General features: G+C 42.5%; 1 protein-coding gene across 3 annotated transcripts in view; it reads right to left on the reverse strand.

Moving 5' to 3' along the window:
• ATP9B (ATPase phospholipid transporting 9B (putative)) overlaps positions 1–15889 on the reverse strand; it is a 383456-nt gene that overhangs the window by 130758 nt on the left and 236809 nt on the right. For all 3 annotated transcript variants that reach the window (XM_073678911.1, XM_073678910.1, XM_073678909.1), the window contains exon 12: positions 7150–7310. In XM_073678911.1, coding sequence (XP_073535012.1) covers positions 7150–7310 — 161 coding nt within the window. The remainder of the gene's footprint in view (positions 1–7149; positions 7311–15889) is intronic.

The following is a 15889-nucleotide window of genomic DNA, read 5'->3' on the forward strand; positions in this document are numbered from 1 at the left end:
CCGATCTGTGATTCTCCAACCCCTCCGCCTATCTCTGATCTGTGATTCCCTAGCCCCTCCACCTGCCTCCTCCGATCTGTGATTCTCCAGCCCCTCCGCCTACCTCCGATCTGTGATTCCCTAGCCCCACCCCCTGCCTTCGGTCTGTGATTCCCCAGCCCCTATGGCTGCCTTCAGTCTGTGATTCCCCAGCCCCACCCCCTGCCTTCGGTCTGTGATTCCCCGGCCCTTCGGCCTTGCCTCCAGTTTGTGATTACCTGGCCCCACCCCCTGCCTTCGGTCTGTGATTCCCCGGCCCTTCTGCCTTGCCTCCAGTTTGTGATTCCCTAGCCCCTCCACTTTCCTCCTCCGATCTGTGATTCTCCAGCCCCTCCGCCTGCCTCCGATCTATGATTCCCCAGCCCCTACCTTCGGTCTGCGATTCCCAGGACCCTCTGCCTGCCTTCAGTCTGTGATTCCCCGGCCCCTCCGCCGGCCTCGGGTCTGTGATTCCCCGGCCCCTATGGCTGCCTTCGGTCTGTAATTCCCCGGCCCCACCCCCTGCCTTCGGTCTGGGATTCCCCGACCCTTCTGTCTTGCCTCCAGTTTGTGATTACCTGGCCCCTCCGCCTGCCTTCAGTCTGTGAATGACCTGCCTCCTCTGTTTAATATCTCCAGAGTGACCTGTCATTCAGAGACCGGAGGCAGGCGGAGGGGTCAGGAAATCACAGAGAGGAGGAGAAGACCCAGTGTACAGTCCATCCCCTGTGCACTGAAACCTAATTAGCAGAAAACTTAAAATTGTGATTAAAGAAGGCCAAAGAAGCAATATTCTATAAGGTGGATTTCTCCTTGACTTTAGATAAGCTACATGTATGATACAACCCACCCACCTTAATGCGTTGCACCTCCTACTGTAACACAGCATGTAGCCATTCAGAGAGTGTACAGATCCAGCTTACAGGACTCCAAGCAATACAAGGACATGTAGTAGCTTTAGAAAACAGCCAACAGATGAATTGAGATTCCAAGATTTTTATTGCAAATCCACATTAAAAAGCATTTCCATTTTGTGCATTTTGAGTCTTAAAAAGAATCTGTCAACAAGTTTTTGCTATGGAATCTGAGAGCAGCATGATATAGGAGCAGAGAGCGGATTCAAGCAATGTGTCACTTACTAGACTACTAGGTGCGGTTTTGCTAGAATCTCTGTTTTCTCTGCTGTAGATGTAGCAGTGATCAGAATGCTGAGCTGTGTATGACTCGCCCATACCGGATTGGCAGCTTCCTGAGTACACTGTACATTGTAAGCAAGATGCCAATCAGTGGTGGGGGAGGGGTAACACAGATTAGCTGGCCTGGTTTACACGTGACACCTAGTCCAGCAGTGATAATCTCCTGCTGATTATATTCAAACTGCAGCAAGCAGCCCAGTAAGTAATACATCCCTGGAATCACGGTCTCTGCTCCTACCTTATCCTGCTCTCATATTAAATAGTAAAAACCTGCTGAAAGAGTCCTTTTAAGACCCTCACTCATAAATAATGGGCCCGATTCATCAAAACTAGTGTTGTTCATACTGGCGGACGTGCTGCAGTCAGACGCTCCGGATTCATGAAGAGGTGCACGCCTCTTCATGAATCTGTAGCATCTGAAGAGTCATGGGCGATTCTGTGTGCCACGCCAGAAATCTCACTCCAGTCAGGTACTAAAGTGAGATTTCTGGTGTAGGGAATGTCACAGCCTGTGTCATTAATTAAATGAGCTGTGGTGACCCGCCCCTACCACGCTTCTGTCTTGCCCAAGTTCTGCCCATTTTGGCAGGAAAAAACTGGCATGAAAACGCCAAAAGCTGAAAAAATGTTGGTACTTTTCAACGCTTTTAGATAAGAACTCTGGCACAAAAGCTTTGATTAATCGAATCTAAAGAGTCTACATATCAGGGTCTTATGAGTCAAAAGACAATAGACTCATTGGAAATAAGTCTATGAGTAAAGCGACCACACACAATAGACTAACATTAACCAAACTAACAGAAATCGATGGGTTCGGCTGACAGTCTAACACTTGGATAATGCCAGGAGAGATAAGGATCTGGCAAGTTAGATAACAAATGGATTGGCAGTCCAAAATCTAAGAGATAAATCACCGGCAAAGACGTCTGGCAGTGGCTCTTTTGTAGACAACACAGGAGCGCTCAGCAGAGGAAGCACTACTGTGTATGGGAGAGTCGGGTGAGATAGCAGTTGGCAGAACAATGTATTGAGACCTATCCACTGTTTATGGGGAGGCTTAAGAACTCAAAACGCTTCAGATGGAGATGCTTTATGATATGGATTCTTAGAGATGATCAAAAAGATCTGTTTTGACCTTGCCAGGCCTAGGAAGTGACAAAGGTGCCATAGAGATTAGTGTTGAGCCACCCCCATAGTGTTCGGGTTCGGTTCGTCTAACACCGGGATGTTCGTGGAACTGTTCGTCGAACACCTTAGAACACTGTCGAACACCGTTAAAACCAATGGCAGGCAAACAAAAACACATAGAAAACACCTTCAAAGGTGTCCAAAAGCTCACAAACTGCTCAGAAGACACTCTCTTTAAAAAAGCCGGCTGGCAATTCAGCATCGGTACCCGACAATTTAGAACAGAAAGAATAGAGCATCACACATAGATTAGATAGATAGAAACATGTAAGTCACATATATAAGAAGTACAGTGACAGTGTTGGTTACTGTACTTGTCATTTAGTGTTAAAGGATTTATTAAAAAAAATAATAGTGTTTCCATGCACCGTCTCTTTAAAAAAGCCGGCCGGCAATTCAGCATCGGTACCCGACAATTTAGAACAGAAACAATGTCCAATGAACTCAGCTCACCTCATGCACGTCACTGACAGCGTGGGAGAATACTCCTGCGCTTGCGGTGAGTGTGAGAGAATTCTCCTGCGCTCACGGAAAGCGCAGGAGAATTTTCCCACGCTGTCAAGTACAGTAATCAACACTATCACTGTACTTCTTATATATGTGACTGACATGTTTCTATCTATCTAATCTATGTGTGATGCTCTATTCTTTCTGTTCTAAATTGTCGGGTACCGGTGTATGCCGCTGCTGAATTGCCGGCTTTTCATGTTTCACTGTGAGCACTGTTCCCATCGATTTGGGCAACCACTGTAATGCCACAACCACCATGGCTGTGGCATTACAGTGAGTGGCAGACAATCTCTGCATGATGTGAAAAAATCCAGTTACGCTTCTGGTGCACGAACAGTTATCGAACATAACCTCGAACATCCGAATTTTTTGCAAATCGTTCGCGTTTGTCGAACGACTCTAACACCGCCCAAAACAGCTCGAATTTGAGATTGGCGAACAGTTCTAGTCGAACACCGCTCATCTCTAATAGAGATGTCAGGCCGAAAATACCGACCACAACAGTGAAATCAGGCTGCAACAGAGGTCAGAACTGGGTATTGCAAATCATCTAATGTATTTACAATAAAGATCTTGGAATTTTAATTCACTGGATGCATGATGTTTCCTAAACCTACTACAGATTAAGTCTTATAGAGGTTGTCCACGTTTGGCACAAAAGTCTGCAGTCAGGATTCTGCAGCCTAGGGAGCGGGCGGTCATGCAACCACAAGTATGTGATATGCATACTTCTGGCCACATTATGAGTATGCGCAGCCTCGTTCAACAGAAGTGAAATAAGCGAGGCCGCACACATTTAGTTGGATTACCACCTTCTCATAGTGACTTTTCATAGTTTGCTGGTTGTAAATGTTGAAAATAGACAATGCTCATGACAGCTCGTCATTTTTCTGTTTCAGGGTGGTGACAGCAGCTGAAGCAGTGACCGCAGCACCAGCCTCCGGGTGACATTCTGTTTGAGAATCCCGAGTGCATGCTGGGAGACTCAAACAAAATATTATTGGAAGAAAAAAAAAACAGGAAGTCAGAGTACAAACAGTAGGGATTTTTAAACTGAACTGAATTAAAAAAGCTGTTTGTTTTCTTTAAATTAAATGGACATTAATATCAATTCGTACAACCTTTTATTATGTAACCGAAGAACATTTTTCATGATTTTTACTTCCACTGACAGTGAGTCCTTGTCTCAGGGTTTTCTGCCTTTATAATAATTTTTAGACTATTTATTTTTCTTTCAAAAAGTTTTAAATATTTTATCTCGACCCTCTACCTTTATTACTTTAACCCGTTGGTGATATCTGCAGTACAATTAAGATAAATGTGTGAACTTTCTACATGGAGCAGGCTCAGGAGCTGAGACTGCAGCATACAGTGTGGGGGGTGGCTGTGTTAGACAGATAGCACTTAAGAGTAACTACTGTGATCGGAGCTCTCATTTCACAGTTTAACCTGTTTGATACCACTTTCAATCATGACAATGGCATTTAAGATGTTAGTAGTGACCTCCCTTCCCATTCCTAACGCCGTTGTCCCACCCACCAAGTAGTCATTGTGTGGTACCCACATGTCTATCATTCAAGTGAATAGGAGATTAAGTGCAATACCCGGCAGTGGCCACCAGACAATGTAGGAAACAGCCATGGCAAGCAGCAGATCGGTGTGGGTGTTGGGATAATCCCTTTAATGTTTCAATAAAGCAGCGTGGGTGCAAAGGAAGATGAGGAAGGAAAAAAGGCAGATCTAAAGAATGACTTTAGTACTGAAAGCCTAAACATTAAAGACTATATCCACTTCATGGTCTATATTACCAAAAAGCTGATGATTTCAAATAAATCATGAGTATGTAAATAAGGCGCAGAACAACATAAGATTATATTTGCCATAAAAGATAAGATGACAAAATACAACATCCAGTAAGAAACAGCCCAGCATTCAACTAAACAACTTTCCAAAGAAAAATGCCTATTTAGCAGGGCTGTGGAGTCTGTAAGCCAAGGTTCAGACTCAAACTCCTTCATAAATGTCCAATAATTAGCAATAACCAATTTACTGTAATAAAAAGGTAACATCGGACACCACTAGAACATCCTGGATATCATTGTTTTTGGTTTTTTTTTTAAACAAGGGCTCTAGATTCTCATAACATAAAATACTTTCACATCGTTAACATTTCTAAACTATTTTTACATTACTATGAAAGGTAAGAATGACACTATACAATATTTATAACAGGAGTCAGTTTCGGTACATTTCTACAAACTTCACCACCCGTATTTTGACATAGCTCAGGGTACAGTTGGTATGTCAGGAAGTAATGACAATCTCTGTACACTACCGCATAATAAATTGCCACTAAATAAATAATGGAAATAAAGTCCAGAGACACGCTAAATGATACCATCTCATAGACAAATATTTCTAGGTAGGTTTTATTATGGCAATAGCAATTCTATTTTTCCTGATGATGGTAGCTATATTTGACTTGTGACATGTAAAAGATTGGCTGACTATTCTGTATAAGTATATTTTCAGATGAACAGTTTTAAAATTAGGAAATATTATTTGGATCTTTTCAAATATAATTCTTAATAAAATTAAAGCTATATAAAGTGTTGCTTTGAAAATAACAAGCCAAACAAAACTATGACCCACTTAAAGGGAATCTGTCACCAGGTTTTTGCTACCTCATCTGAGAGCAGCATAATGTAGGAAAAGAGACCCTGATTCCAACGATGTATCACTTTGTTTACTGGGTGCAGCAGTTTTGACACAATCAGAGGTTTTAGATGTAGCAGAGCTGAGAAAGCTAACCCCGCCCACACCCCAGCTTTCTGTGCACATTGTCTATTGACAGTAAGAAGCTTATCAGAAAAGGGGGCGTGGTCAGACCAGGGCTTGCAGGTGATGTAGTCAAGGCAGTGATAATCTCTTGGTGATAAAACCTTCATAGTATGGAAACAACAGCACACATCCTAATAAGTGACACATCCCTGAAATTTGTATTTCAGCTGCTACATCATACTGTCCTCAGATTACATAGCAAAATCCCGCTGACAGAGTGCCTTTAAAGATGAACTTTCACTGTTTTTTTTTTAATTTAAAGCACTACTCCAGCATTTTTTTTGGAGTGGTGGGAGTTTACACCTACAATGGTGTCACTAATCTAAAGTCCCTGTCTCTACCATTATACTCACCAGCTGCTGTCTTCATCTGTTATCTGCACCGCTCTGGTCGATCTTCTGCAGGTTGTAACCTACCGGATTGTTCCAGTGTTTGCTGGGTGAGCCAGAAGTCGCAACTCAATGTAAGTCTATGAGAGCCAGAGAAAGGCCAGAACAAGGCTCTCATAGACTTACATTGAGAGCTTATGATTGGTAACTCTCACTTTTTGTCAGTCAGAAGTTGTGGTCAAAAGATGGCAGCATGGGACCAGAGCGGCAACGGGAACAGCTGAAGATGGAAGCTTGTAAGTATAAGGCTAGGGTCAGGGAACTTAGATTAGTGGCACCACTCAAGTGCTGAAATAAAAACTAAAAATAATGGAGCAGTGCTTTAAACTGAGTACCTCTTCCAATAGATCCTGCTCCACTGATTCCGGAACATTTTTTCTTTTCCTTCTGTACCCCTCAATTCCAAAATTACAATTTTTTTGAAAGATGCATATTTTCCCTGCAACTAACTATGCGTGTACCACGGGACTTCTCTGTGGGAGTGGCCGTGGTTTGATTGGCCAGCATCAGAGGAGAAAAAACAAACAAACACCCCCAAAATCTGTGCTATAAGCCCTGCCGCGTCAAGAGAAAATTTGCTTCTTTACTAGAAAAAGAATAACTGTTCCCGAATCAGTGAAGCAACAGCAAATGGAGGAGGTACTCAGATTAAATATAAAAATCCAGTGAAAGGTCCTCTTTCAAATGTAATTTCAGATTATTCAACGCATTTATAGGTAACTACTTTACACTGGGGTACGTAGTAACAGTATTTTACATAAATACACTAACGTTATACTACGTATTAGCTATCCTGATTAGTCTAGTAAAATGAACTTTGCACAAAAATACAACAGTATTGCTTTCTGCAGAGTGATCCTTCAGGAATCAGCAGATTTGCTGGCACTTTCTCACTAAGCTTCCTGATAAGATCAATTTCCTTCACAATGTGAGCCAAGCATATATATAAAAAAAAATGCAACATTCGGTGAAATTAGACATCCCTGGTTTCTTTGCTACAAATATACCTTATCGGAATGATGTAGGAAAATAACAAGAGGAACCGGAACAAGTAGCGGTACCATGGGCCAACAAACCCCTGCAAGGTGACCATTACAAAGGAGAGAGCCACCAGAGCCAGAAATAACGCCTTCGTCAACTGGTTCAGTTCCAGATCCAGGAGGCCCACCTGCAAAGAAAAAAAAATTCAATATACTATTACATATCTGGTTAGGTCCCATCTTATTAATGTGAGTGCTACTTTGCAACAAAGTAATGTCTATAATTGTATTAGAGAAGAGTGCATGAGGTCTTTACTACTAAAAGTACTGAGCATCAGATCAGGGTCTTATATCTGTCACTTGTTGCAGCATTAACCAAGAAGTATTTCTATAAATATTTTTATAGCATATTTTTAGGAAAACAGATATTACAAGTACACATCTGATACCGGATATGAGACTAGTTTACAATCTCTTAGCACAGACTTACCCTTTCACTACTTAGGATACATTATGGGAAACACTATTCTACAGATATGTAGATAAGTGCTTAAAAGAACACGGCGTTTGTGACTTGGAATATATTGCATTTCAGGCTTTCACATTATATTATTAGGGGGAGTTCATAATTTGGCGTCAGCCATCAACTAGTCAGAGAAACACTACATACAATGTTTCTATGTGACACAGGAGAAACCAGAGGTAGATGCAAAGTGGCCATGTAGGTCACCTTTAGATCGTAAACGGACCCAGTTTTTTTGAAGAGTGCCACACGACTCTCCTGACTTATCAGTTTTATTTAATAATAGAAAGAGCTCCAAATTCAAGGACAAAAAATATTCTCCTTTGTTCCTGCGACATTTTTACATCCAAGTGATGAAAGAGAAATACTGACGCATTTCCGGTGCATACAGCATCCTTATTCAACGGTGAAAAAGGGTGATGTGTGCACTGGAATTTCTGTATTGCCACTTGGAAGTAAAAACGTTTTCATACTTGCTGGAATAACGGAGAAGATTTTATGTCCATGAAGCTGGATTTCTTTTTATTATTTATACAGCAGGGGAAATAAGTATTGAACACGTCACCAATTTTCTAAGTAAATATATTTCTAAAGGTTCTATTGACATAAAATTTTCACTAGATGTTGATAACAACCCATCCAATCCACACAGGCAAAGGAATCAAACTAGAGATGTCCATAAAGTAAGTTATGTGTAATAATGAGAAATGACACAGGGAGAAAGTATTGAACACATGAAGAAAGAGATGGGAAGAAAGCCATTGAAAAGTCATGACACCAGCTAATTGGTAAGCAATCCTGCCACTTAGTGAAAAATAATATCAGCTAGTTCAACTGATGGCCTATAAAAAATGTGTCTCATTTCCAAGGTGCCACACAAGAAACATCTGATGTGTAAAACCAGTAAGTGGTCTCAAGACCTATGCAACCTTATTGTTACAAAACATACTAATGGCATTGGTTACAGAAGAATTTCTAAACTATTGAATGTTCCAGTGAGCACTGTTGGGGCCATAATACAGAAGTGGAAAGAACATCACCATAAACCAGCCTAGACCAGTTGCTCCCTGCAAGATTTCAGACAGAGGGTGAAAAGAATCTGATGAGTTGTGCAAGAGCCAAGGACCACCTAAACAGAGCTACAAAAAAACCTGGAATCAAGGCACTGCATATCACCCCAAACACACCATACTAACGGTGAAGTTTCCAGGTGAGAACATCATGATTTGGGGCTGTTTTTCGGCATACAGCAATGGCAGACTTCATTTAATTGAAAAAAGGATGAATGGGGAAATGTATCGAGACATTCTTGCTAAATATCTGCTGCCATCTACCAGGATGATAAAGATGAAAAGATGGTGGACATTTCAGCAAGACAATGATCCCAAACACATACAGCTAAGCAAACGCTCAATTGGTTTCAGAGAAAGAACATAAAGCTGCTAGAATGGCCCAGCCAATCGCCTGACCTGAATCAAATAGAAAATTTCTGGAAGGAACTAAAGCCCAATGTTCGTAGAAAGAGCCAACAGAACCTTCAGGATTTGAAGAGTGTTTGTGTGGAAGAATGGGCCAAAATCACACCTAAGCAATGCATGTGACGCGCCCCCTGGGACATATTCCTTTTTGAGGGGAATACCCGGCACCGGATCAGATGGGGGGTTGTAGTCTCCGAGCGGCTGTGACCCGGTCCCGTGCCCAGGGCGTCAAGCTAAGTGTTATGTGGCAGTCCTACAGATGTTATTAAAGTTCTTTTGTGTCGACTACGCCACCCGTTGTGATGCGGTCACTGTGGCCGCCGCTGCAGCAGGGTCCGCTGAGGCTGATGGTGGATGTGCAGCTTGGTGGGATAACCCCCAACGGGAGGGGTATAGCCTCAGAGGGGACAGGCGCAGAGGATGGGGGTTGTGGTGGTGCGGTGCAGCCGGCAATGAAGACAGACTCGGGTTGTGCAGTTAAGGGTGTTTACTTACTGCTGCTGTTGTACTGGTCACTCCAGCTGCTAGTGACCACCCGAGCCGTGCTGCGTCCACCAGGTCCTGGATCCAGCCAACCCCCAAACAAGTCCGGAGCGTGGCCCTGAGCTCTCCCTCTGTCCTTTCTTCAGCCGTCCCCACCAGTGATTCACCTAGGTCCAGCTCCCTCGGGCCTTCTTTTGGGACACCCTTGGCCCTGGGTTCCCTGACCCTCCATGTGGTGTGCCTTCGGGGTGAATGTGGTGGGTGACCGTGACAGACACTGCCCACGGTCTCCGGTCTCTGGCTGGGGAATGTCTTTGCCCCCACCAGCTTGGGTTCCGGTACCCTCTTGCTGACTCCTCACCCGGTGCTCTAATTTGGGTTCTTGGGTCCCTTCAGTCTTCCCCCTCTGGGTCTTTCTCTGCTCCACTCTCTCTCTCTCCAGGGCTGCTGTTTCCTTCTCTCTCCTCTCCAACTGACTTGTTCTCAGCGTCTGACCCTGTTCTAAGTTGGTGCCCTCCTTATATATCCCTCTATGTGTGAGCTCAGGTGACCAGCACCCAATGAGCTCCTATCACTACCCAGACTGCTCCCCCTATCTGCCCCTACACTACATGGGATGTACCACCCCCCTCCCACTCCAGCCAGGAACAGGCTCGGTTGTACCTGCACATTTCCAAGTGGGAGTACCGTCGGCCTGCTCCTCTGGAATGGGATGTATGTAGTGCATGCAGTCTATCTGAGCTCAGTTCCACACTCCTTCCTTACCCGGGAGTGGAATATCACACCTCTGGGTTGAGGTGCAATACCCCTGTAGCAGCCGAATCCTCAGGGTGCTACACATGTGACTAGTTTCTCCAAACAGGAGGCATCTTGAAGCGGTCATCACTAACAAAGGATTTTGTACGAAGTATTAATTAAATTTCAGTAAGAGTGTTCCCTGTGACATTTTTCATTATTACACATAACTTAACTTATGGACATCTATGGTTTGATTTCTTTGCCTGTGTGGATTGGATGGGTTGTTAACATCTGGTGAAAATTTCATGTCAATGGCACCTTTAGAAGTATATCTACTTACAAAATTGGTGACGTGTTCAATACTTATTTCCCCTGCTGTATATTTCTATAGTCTTAGGCAGGGATGCTGCTCTGAACTTAACTGGGTAATTACGGTGAGCTGTTTTTTTCTGTGCTTTACTTTGGTTTTAATGAATACTTGTCCAAAAATTCTAGAGTATTTTCTACATTGTGCTATTCCTCTTGGAAACATATGAGTACTTTTACAACTGGCCATTAAGATTTCTCTTGTCAATATAATACAGAATTGTGGCCAAAAGTTTTGAGACAAATGGAAATTTTGGTTTTCACAAAGTGTGATGCTTCCGTTTTTATAGGGCAATTTGCATAAATTTTAGAATGAAATGAAGCGTGATTAGATGAAGTGCAAATGAAAATTAACCATTTATCGGATCACCAAGAACTTTCAATAAAGAGGTTCAATTGTGGTGAGGAAGGCTTTTGGGTGCCCAAGAAAGTCCAGCAAGAGCCAGGACCATCTCCCGACTCCGCTACGTAATCGGTTCAACACCATTGCAGAGCTTGCTCAGAAATGGCAGCAGGCAGGTGTCAGTGTATCTCCACACATAGTGAGGTGAAGACTCTTTGAGGCTAGCACTGTGTCAAGAAGAACAGCAAAGAAGCCAGTTATCGCCAAGAAAAGCATACATTGACAGACATTCTACATGAAGTATAGGGATTGAACTGCAGAGAACTGGGGTAAAATTATTTTCTCTGATGAAGCTCCCTTAAGACTGTTTGGGACATCGGGAAGAATGATTGCCTAGAGAAGTAAAGGTGAGTGGTAACATGTGTCCTGTGTCATGCCAACAGTAAAGGATTATGAGACCTTTCACATGTAAGCATTCATGTTGCTTTTCATCCAATGAGTGGGTTCACTCACAACATTGCTTAAGAACACTCCCATGAAAAAAGAATAGCATCTCAACATCCTCCAAGAGCAACTTCTCCCAACGATCCAGGAGCAGTTTGGTGATGAACAATGCATTTTCCAGCATAAAAGACCATGTCACTAGGCAAAAATAATAACTAAGTGGCTCGGTGAACAAAACTTTTAAATTCTGGGTTTATGGCCAGATACTACCCAGACCTCAATCCTATTGAGAACATGTGATCAATACTCAAAAAGTGGATGGACAAACAAAAACATAGGAGTTGTGATAAACTTTAACAGTCAGGATTTGGCCCAGAAGCTGATATCTAGCATGCCAGGTTGGATTGCAGAAGTCTGGAAAAATAAGGGTCAACACTGTAAATTTAAAAGCACTGAAGCAGAAAACTTTGTGAAAACCCAAATTTTTGTCTGTCTCAAAAGTCATGGTCCCAACTGTAGTACCAATGTAGTAGCATATAAAAATATGGGGAATGAAAAAGGAAATATTTCTGAAAGTATATGCTCCAGAATTGTTAATTTATGGGAAATGTTTTACTATAATATTGTCACGATTCCTCCACTCAAAGTGTCCTGAGGACACTGAGTGACAGCTCAGCCATCCTATAGAATCAGGCTCGTGCTGGGCAGTCAGTATTGTGAGTGACACCCCAGCAACCCATTTAGAGGTAGAGGCATGCTATGTTGTCAGTATTGTGAGTGACAGCTCAGATGCCAATCTGGCTGGGCCTGCAGGGTTGCCTCCAGGTGTCACAAGTTCAGAGTGATTACCTGGCTGGCAATGGCCAGACCATTGCCAGTCGTAGCCTTGCTCAGTGATGTGTTGCTCTGTTTTCTGATATTTTTGATATTCTGATATTTGTTGCCAGACCTCGGATTTGCCTATTTGAACATTGCCTTTCACTATCCATTTGTATTATCCCTTTTGTCTTTGACGTACTGTCCTGGCATTTGACCTCGGACTCCTTGACTTCCCTGCCTCATGGCTTGTCCGTGAGAAGTGACACAGCGTCACAAACATTGTATGAACTCTCAATATGCATTTTCTAGTATACAATAATTATATGGTCTGCATAGTCTTGAAAAATATAAAGCTGGAGTTAGGTTTTTCCATTACTCATGATAAAGATTCAGTTCACTGGTAGTAAAAATTAGAGGAAACACCAGCTCACTTGGACTCGGGCGTCCTGAAGCACGGAACATGAGGAACCACTCGTCTGTAATGTCCAAAGGAAGGAGAAAAAAGTTAAAGCTTCACAAATTGTTCAAAAATAGAATCTGTTTTTAAAGAATAAAATACTATTTTTGGACTATTTGTGAAGCTGGAACTTTTTCTCCTTCCTTCAGTTCACTGGTCTAGCCTTCTAAATTACCCTACCAATGGTAAAGTGGCTTGTTGACACCATACTGCGCAAGCATCTGGAGCACACATCCCTAACACCATACACATTAGATTGTAAGCCAGTTCCTCTAAACTGGGTGAGTTTCACTAAGTTTTGTCTAAGGCCAAATTCAGACGTGGGTGAAACACAGTCCATATATGGACCATGATGTTTGAACTAACCGCGGGTCTCCTGACCCAAACTCACACGTTTCATAAGCATCTATAGGAAACACGATTCCATTTGATACATGGACTGTGTTTCAAAAATGTCTGAATTTGGACTAATTTTTTATGGACACCTATGTGCACCAACTATAGCTACCAAGCTCCTAAAACTTGTACAGCCCTGATATAAGCCCCCAGTCCAAGTATACAGTTATAAAAGTTTTGAAAACTTTAAAATTGGTTTACAACCTTTACATGGTAGAAATTCTAATGCTATGAGAAGTGTGGGAAAAGTACGTCGGCAAAAGCCTCATGGTTATGGAGAACTATTTATCTCTATAGACTTTCACGGCAAGAGTAGCAAAACAGAACATTCCAGTACATAAAGGGATGCTCTCAAAGAATTATAATGAAATGGCTGAGACAAATTCCAACACACTTGCTTGTGTACAGGCTGCGCCTTCCCCTGAGAACAGAACAGCTCAGGACCACAGTGGCTGATTTATCAGATGCATTTAAAACGTAGAACAACGAGGACAAATATCTGGCAATTTCCGTTGCTTCAACTACTACATAGTTTATGCTTGAATTATTGTGAAAAATAGGTTTTTGGATTAAAATGAAGAAAAATTAAGCCAGGGAAGTAGAGCATGTTTCAAAGCCCAGGTCTTTTTGCTTTGACAAAGGCGGTCTAAGTTTCAGGCCTCGCTGAGGATCAGATGAAGTCATTATTCATTCAGTCAAGGGAAAAAAAAAGACTCAATTACCTCAACCTAAAGATGCTATCAATGAATGCAAAGTGCATATTTTACTCTATTCATCCAAATCCCATTAAAAAGTGAAAGGAATGATTTAATCTGGCTTTTGGAGAGTTGGTCTTTTTTGTATTATAATAAAGAATTACTGTCTACAATATGCATAACTGCTACCTCACACTTCTCTTCTGCATCATATTAGTTAGAAGACTGTAACAGAGGAGACAAACACAGTTGCAAATCGCTGCAAAGTTTCCAGTTAGGACAGAAAAGACAGGATCTGGATGAAAATATTGTTACAGCTTAGTCTACACTTCTATGCAGTCACCTGAAAGCAGAAAATAACCTTGCAACGAACTGAAGCTTGCAACTATTTCAGTAAACCTTTAAGCTAAGTGCCCAATGCAGAAATGATGCAGATTTTTTCCGCATCTCCCTGGCAGGAAAAACGCATGTGGATTTTACATGCGCTTTTCCTGCCAGGTAGAAGCGTTTGTCAAGTGTTTTTGCATGCATTTCTGCATGCGGGTTATCAAGCGCTTTTCCAAGCGATTTTAGCATCACTTAGAAAGTGCTTGACAACTTGGTCACACTATATAAATCCATGCAACCGGCATGGATTTATAGTAGTGTGACCAAGTTAGTTAAAAAAAAAATAAGAAGAATGGTAAAAAATAAAAAAAAATGATTATACTTACCTTCTGAAGTCCTCCCTGTGTTTTCTCTGCTGCGTCCGGTGTCTTGGGCGGCTCGCAGTGGTGTGAAGGTCCTGCGGTGACGTCATTGAGTCATGTGACAGGTCACATGACTCAATGACGTCGTGGCAGGTCCTTCACAACAACGCGACCCATACAGCAGACCAGAAGGAGGGGAGAAAACACCGGGAGGACATCGGAAGCTAAGTATAATCTTTATTTTTTATTTTAAATTCTTTTTTTTAAAGTTTCTATGGTACCCAGGTCTGGATGAGAGTCTCCTCTCCTCCAGACCTGGGTACCATCCGCACATTGGACCGTGTGATATCCGCTTGTGCACATGTAGTGATGCAGATGTCACGCGGTCCAATGCAAGTCAATGGTGGCGATTACGCTGCGTGTCCGCAAAATTAATGGACGTGCTGCGTATTTTTCCGCAATGATAATCCGCAGCGGAAATTTCCACAGCATGTGCACAGCACATGCGGATTATCATTGGGGACCATGGGGCGCGTATTACCAAGCGTTTTTTAAGCGTTTTCGCTGCGGAAATTCTGCGGCAAAAATGCTTGAAAAACGCATAGTGGGCACGCAGCCTTACCACTATAAGATCCAATATCCAAATACTAAGAAGAGACTAACAGGAGATACACAGTTTGGAAAGGTGATACTGATGAATTCTTCCGGTTTAGATCAGACATTCATTGCAAATGATGCAAACTACATTTGCAGAAAGTTTTGGGACACCTACACGATATTCCTATGCTAAATCTATAGGCATTAATATGGAGCTGCCCTCCTCCAACAACACCTCACCCACCCCTCTGCAGGTAAAGCAGCTTCAAATTTTCTGGGAAGGCTTTCTACAAGATGTTGGAGTGTTTCTGTAGGAATGTTGGCCCATTCCTTCAGATAAGTATTTGGGAGGTCCGGCATTGATGTTGGACGGGAGGGCCTGGCTCACAATCTCAATTCTACTTCATCCAAAAGCTGTTGGATGGGTCGAGATGAGGCTCTGAGTGGCCAGTCAAGTTCTTCCTTGCCCAACTCCCCTAAACTTGCCCTTATGGACTTTGCCTTGCACACTCGGGTACAGTTAGAAAAGGGCCTTATATCACTCTTTTTCTCACCCATCTTTTTTCCTTCCCTATGTTATTCCTCCTTCTTCCCAAACCCTACTTCTTTCCTTTCCTCTCCCTCTTTCCCAGTTTACTCCTCTTAGATAGTTGGGTTGACATATCATAATATTACTTTGTTTCAATATGTCTCTCATTCCCCCTCCCATTTATGTATAAAAATCCTTTAATAAACACTA

The sequence above is a fragment of the Phyllobates terribilis genome, unplaced genomic scaffold (genome assembly GCF_046119375.1).
Source record: "Phyllobates terribilis strain yellow unplaced genomic scaffold, ASM4611937v1 Scaffold_4__5_contigs__length_816908805, whole genome shotgun sequence".
Taxonomy (NCBI): domain Eukaryota; kingdom Metazoa; phylum Chordata; class Amphibia; order Anura; family Dendrobatidae; genus Phyllobates; species Phyllobates terribilis.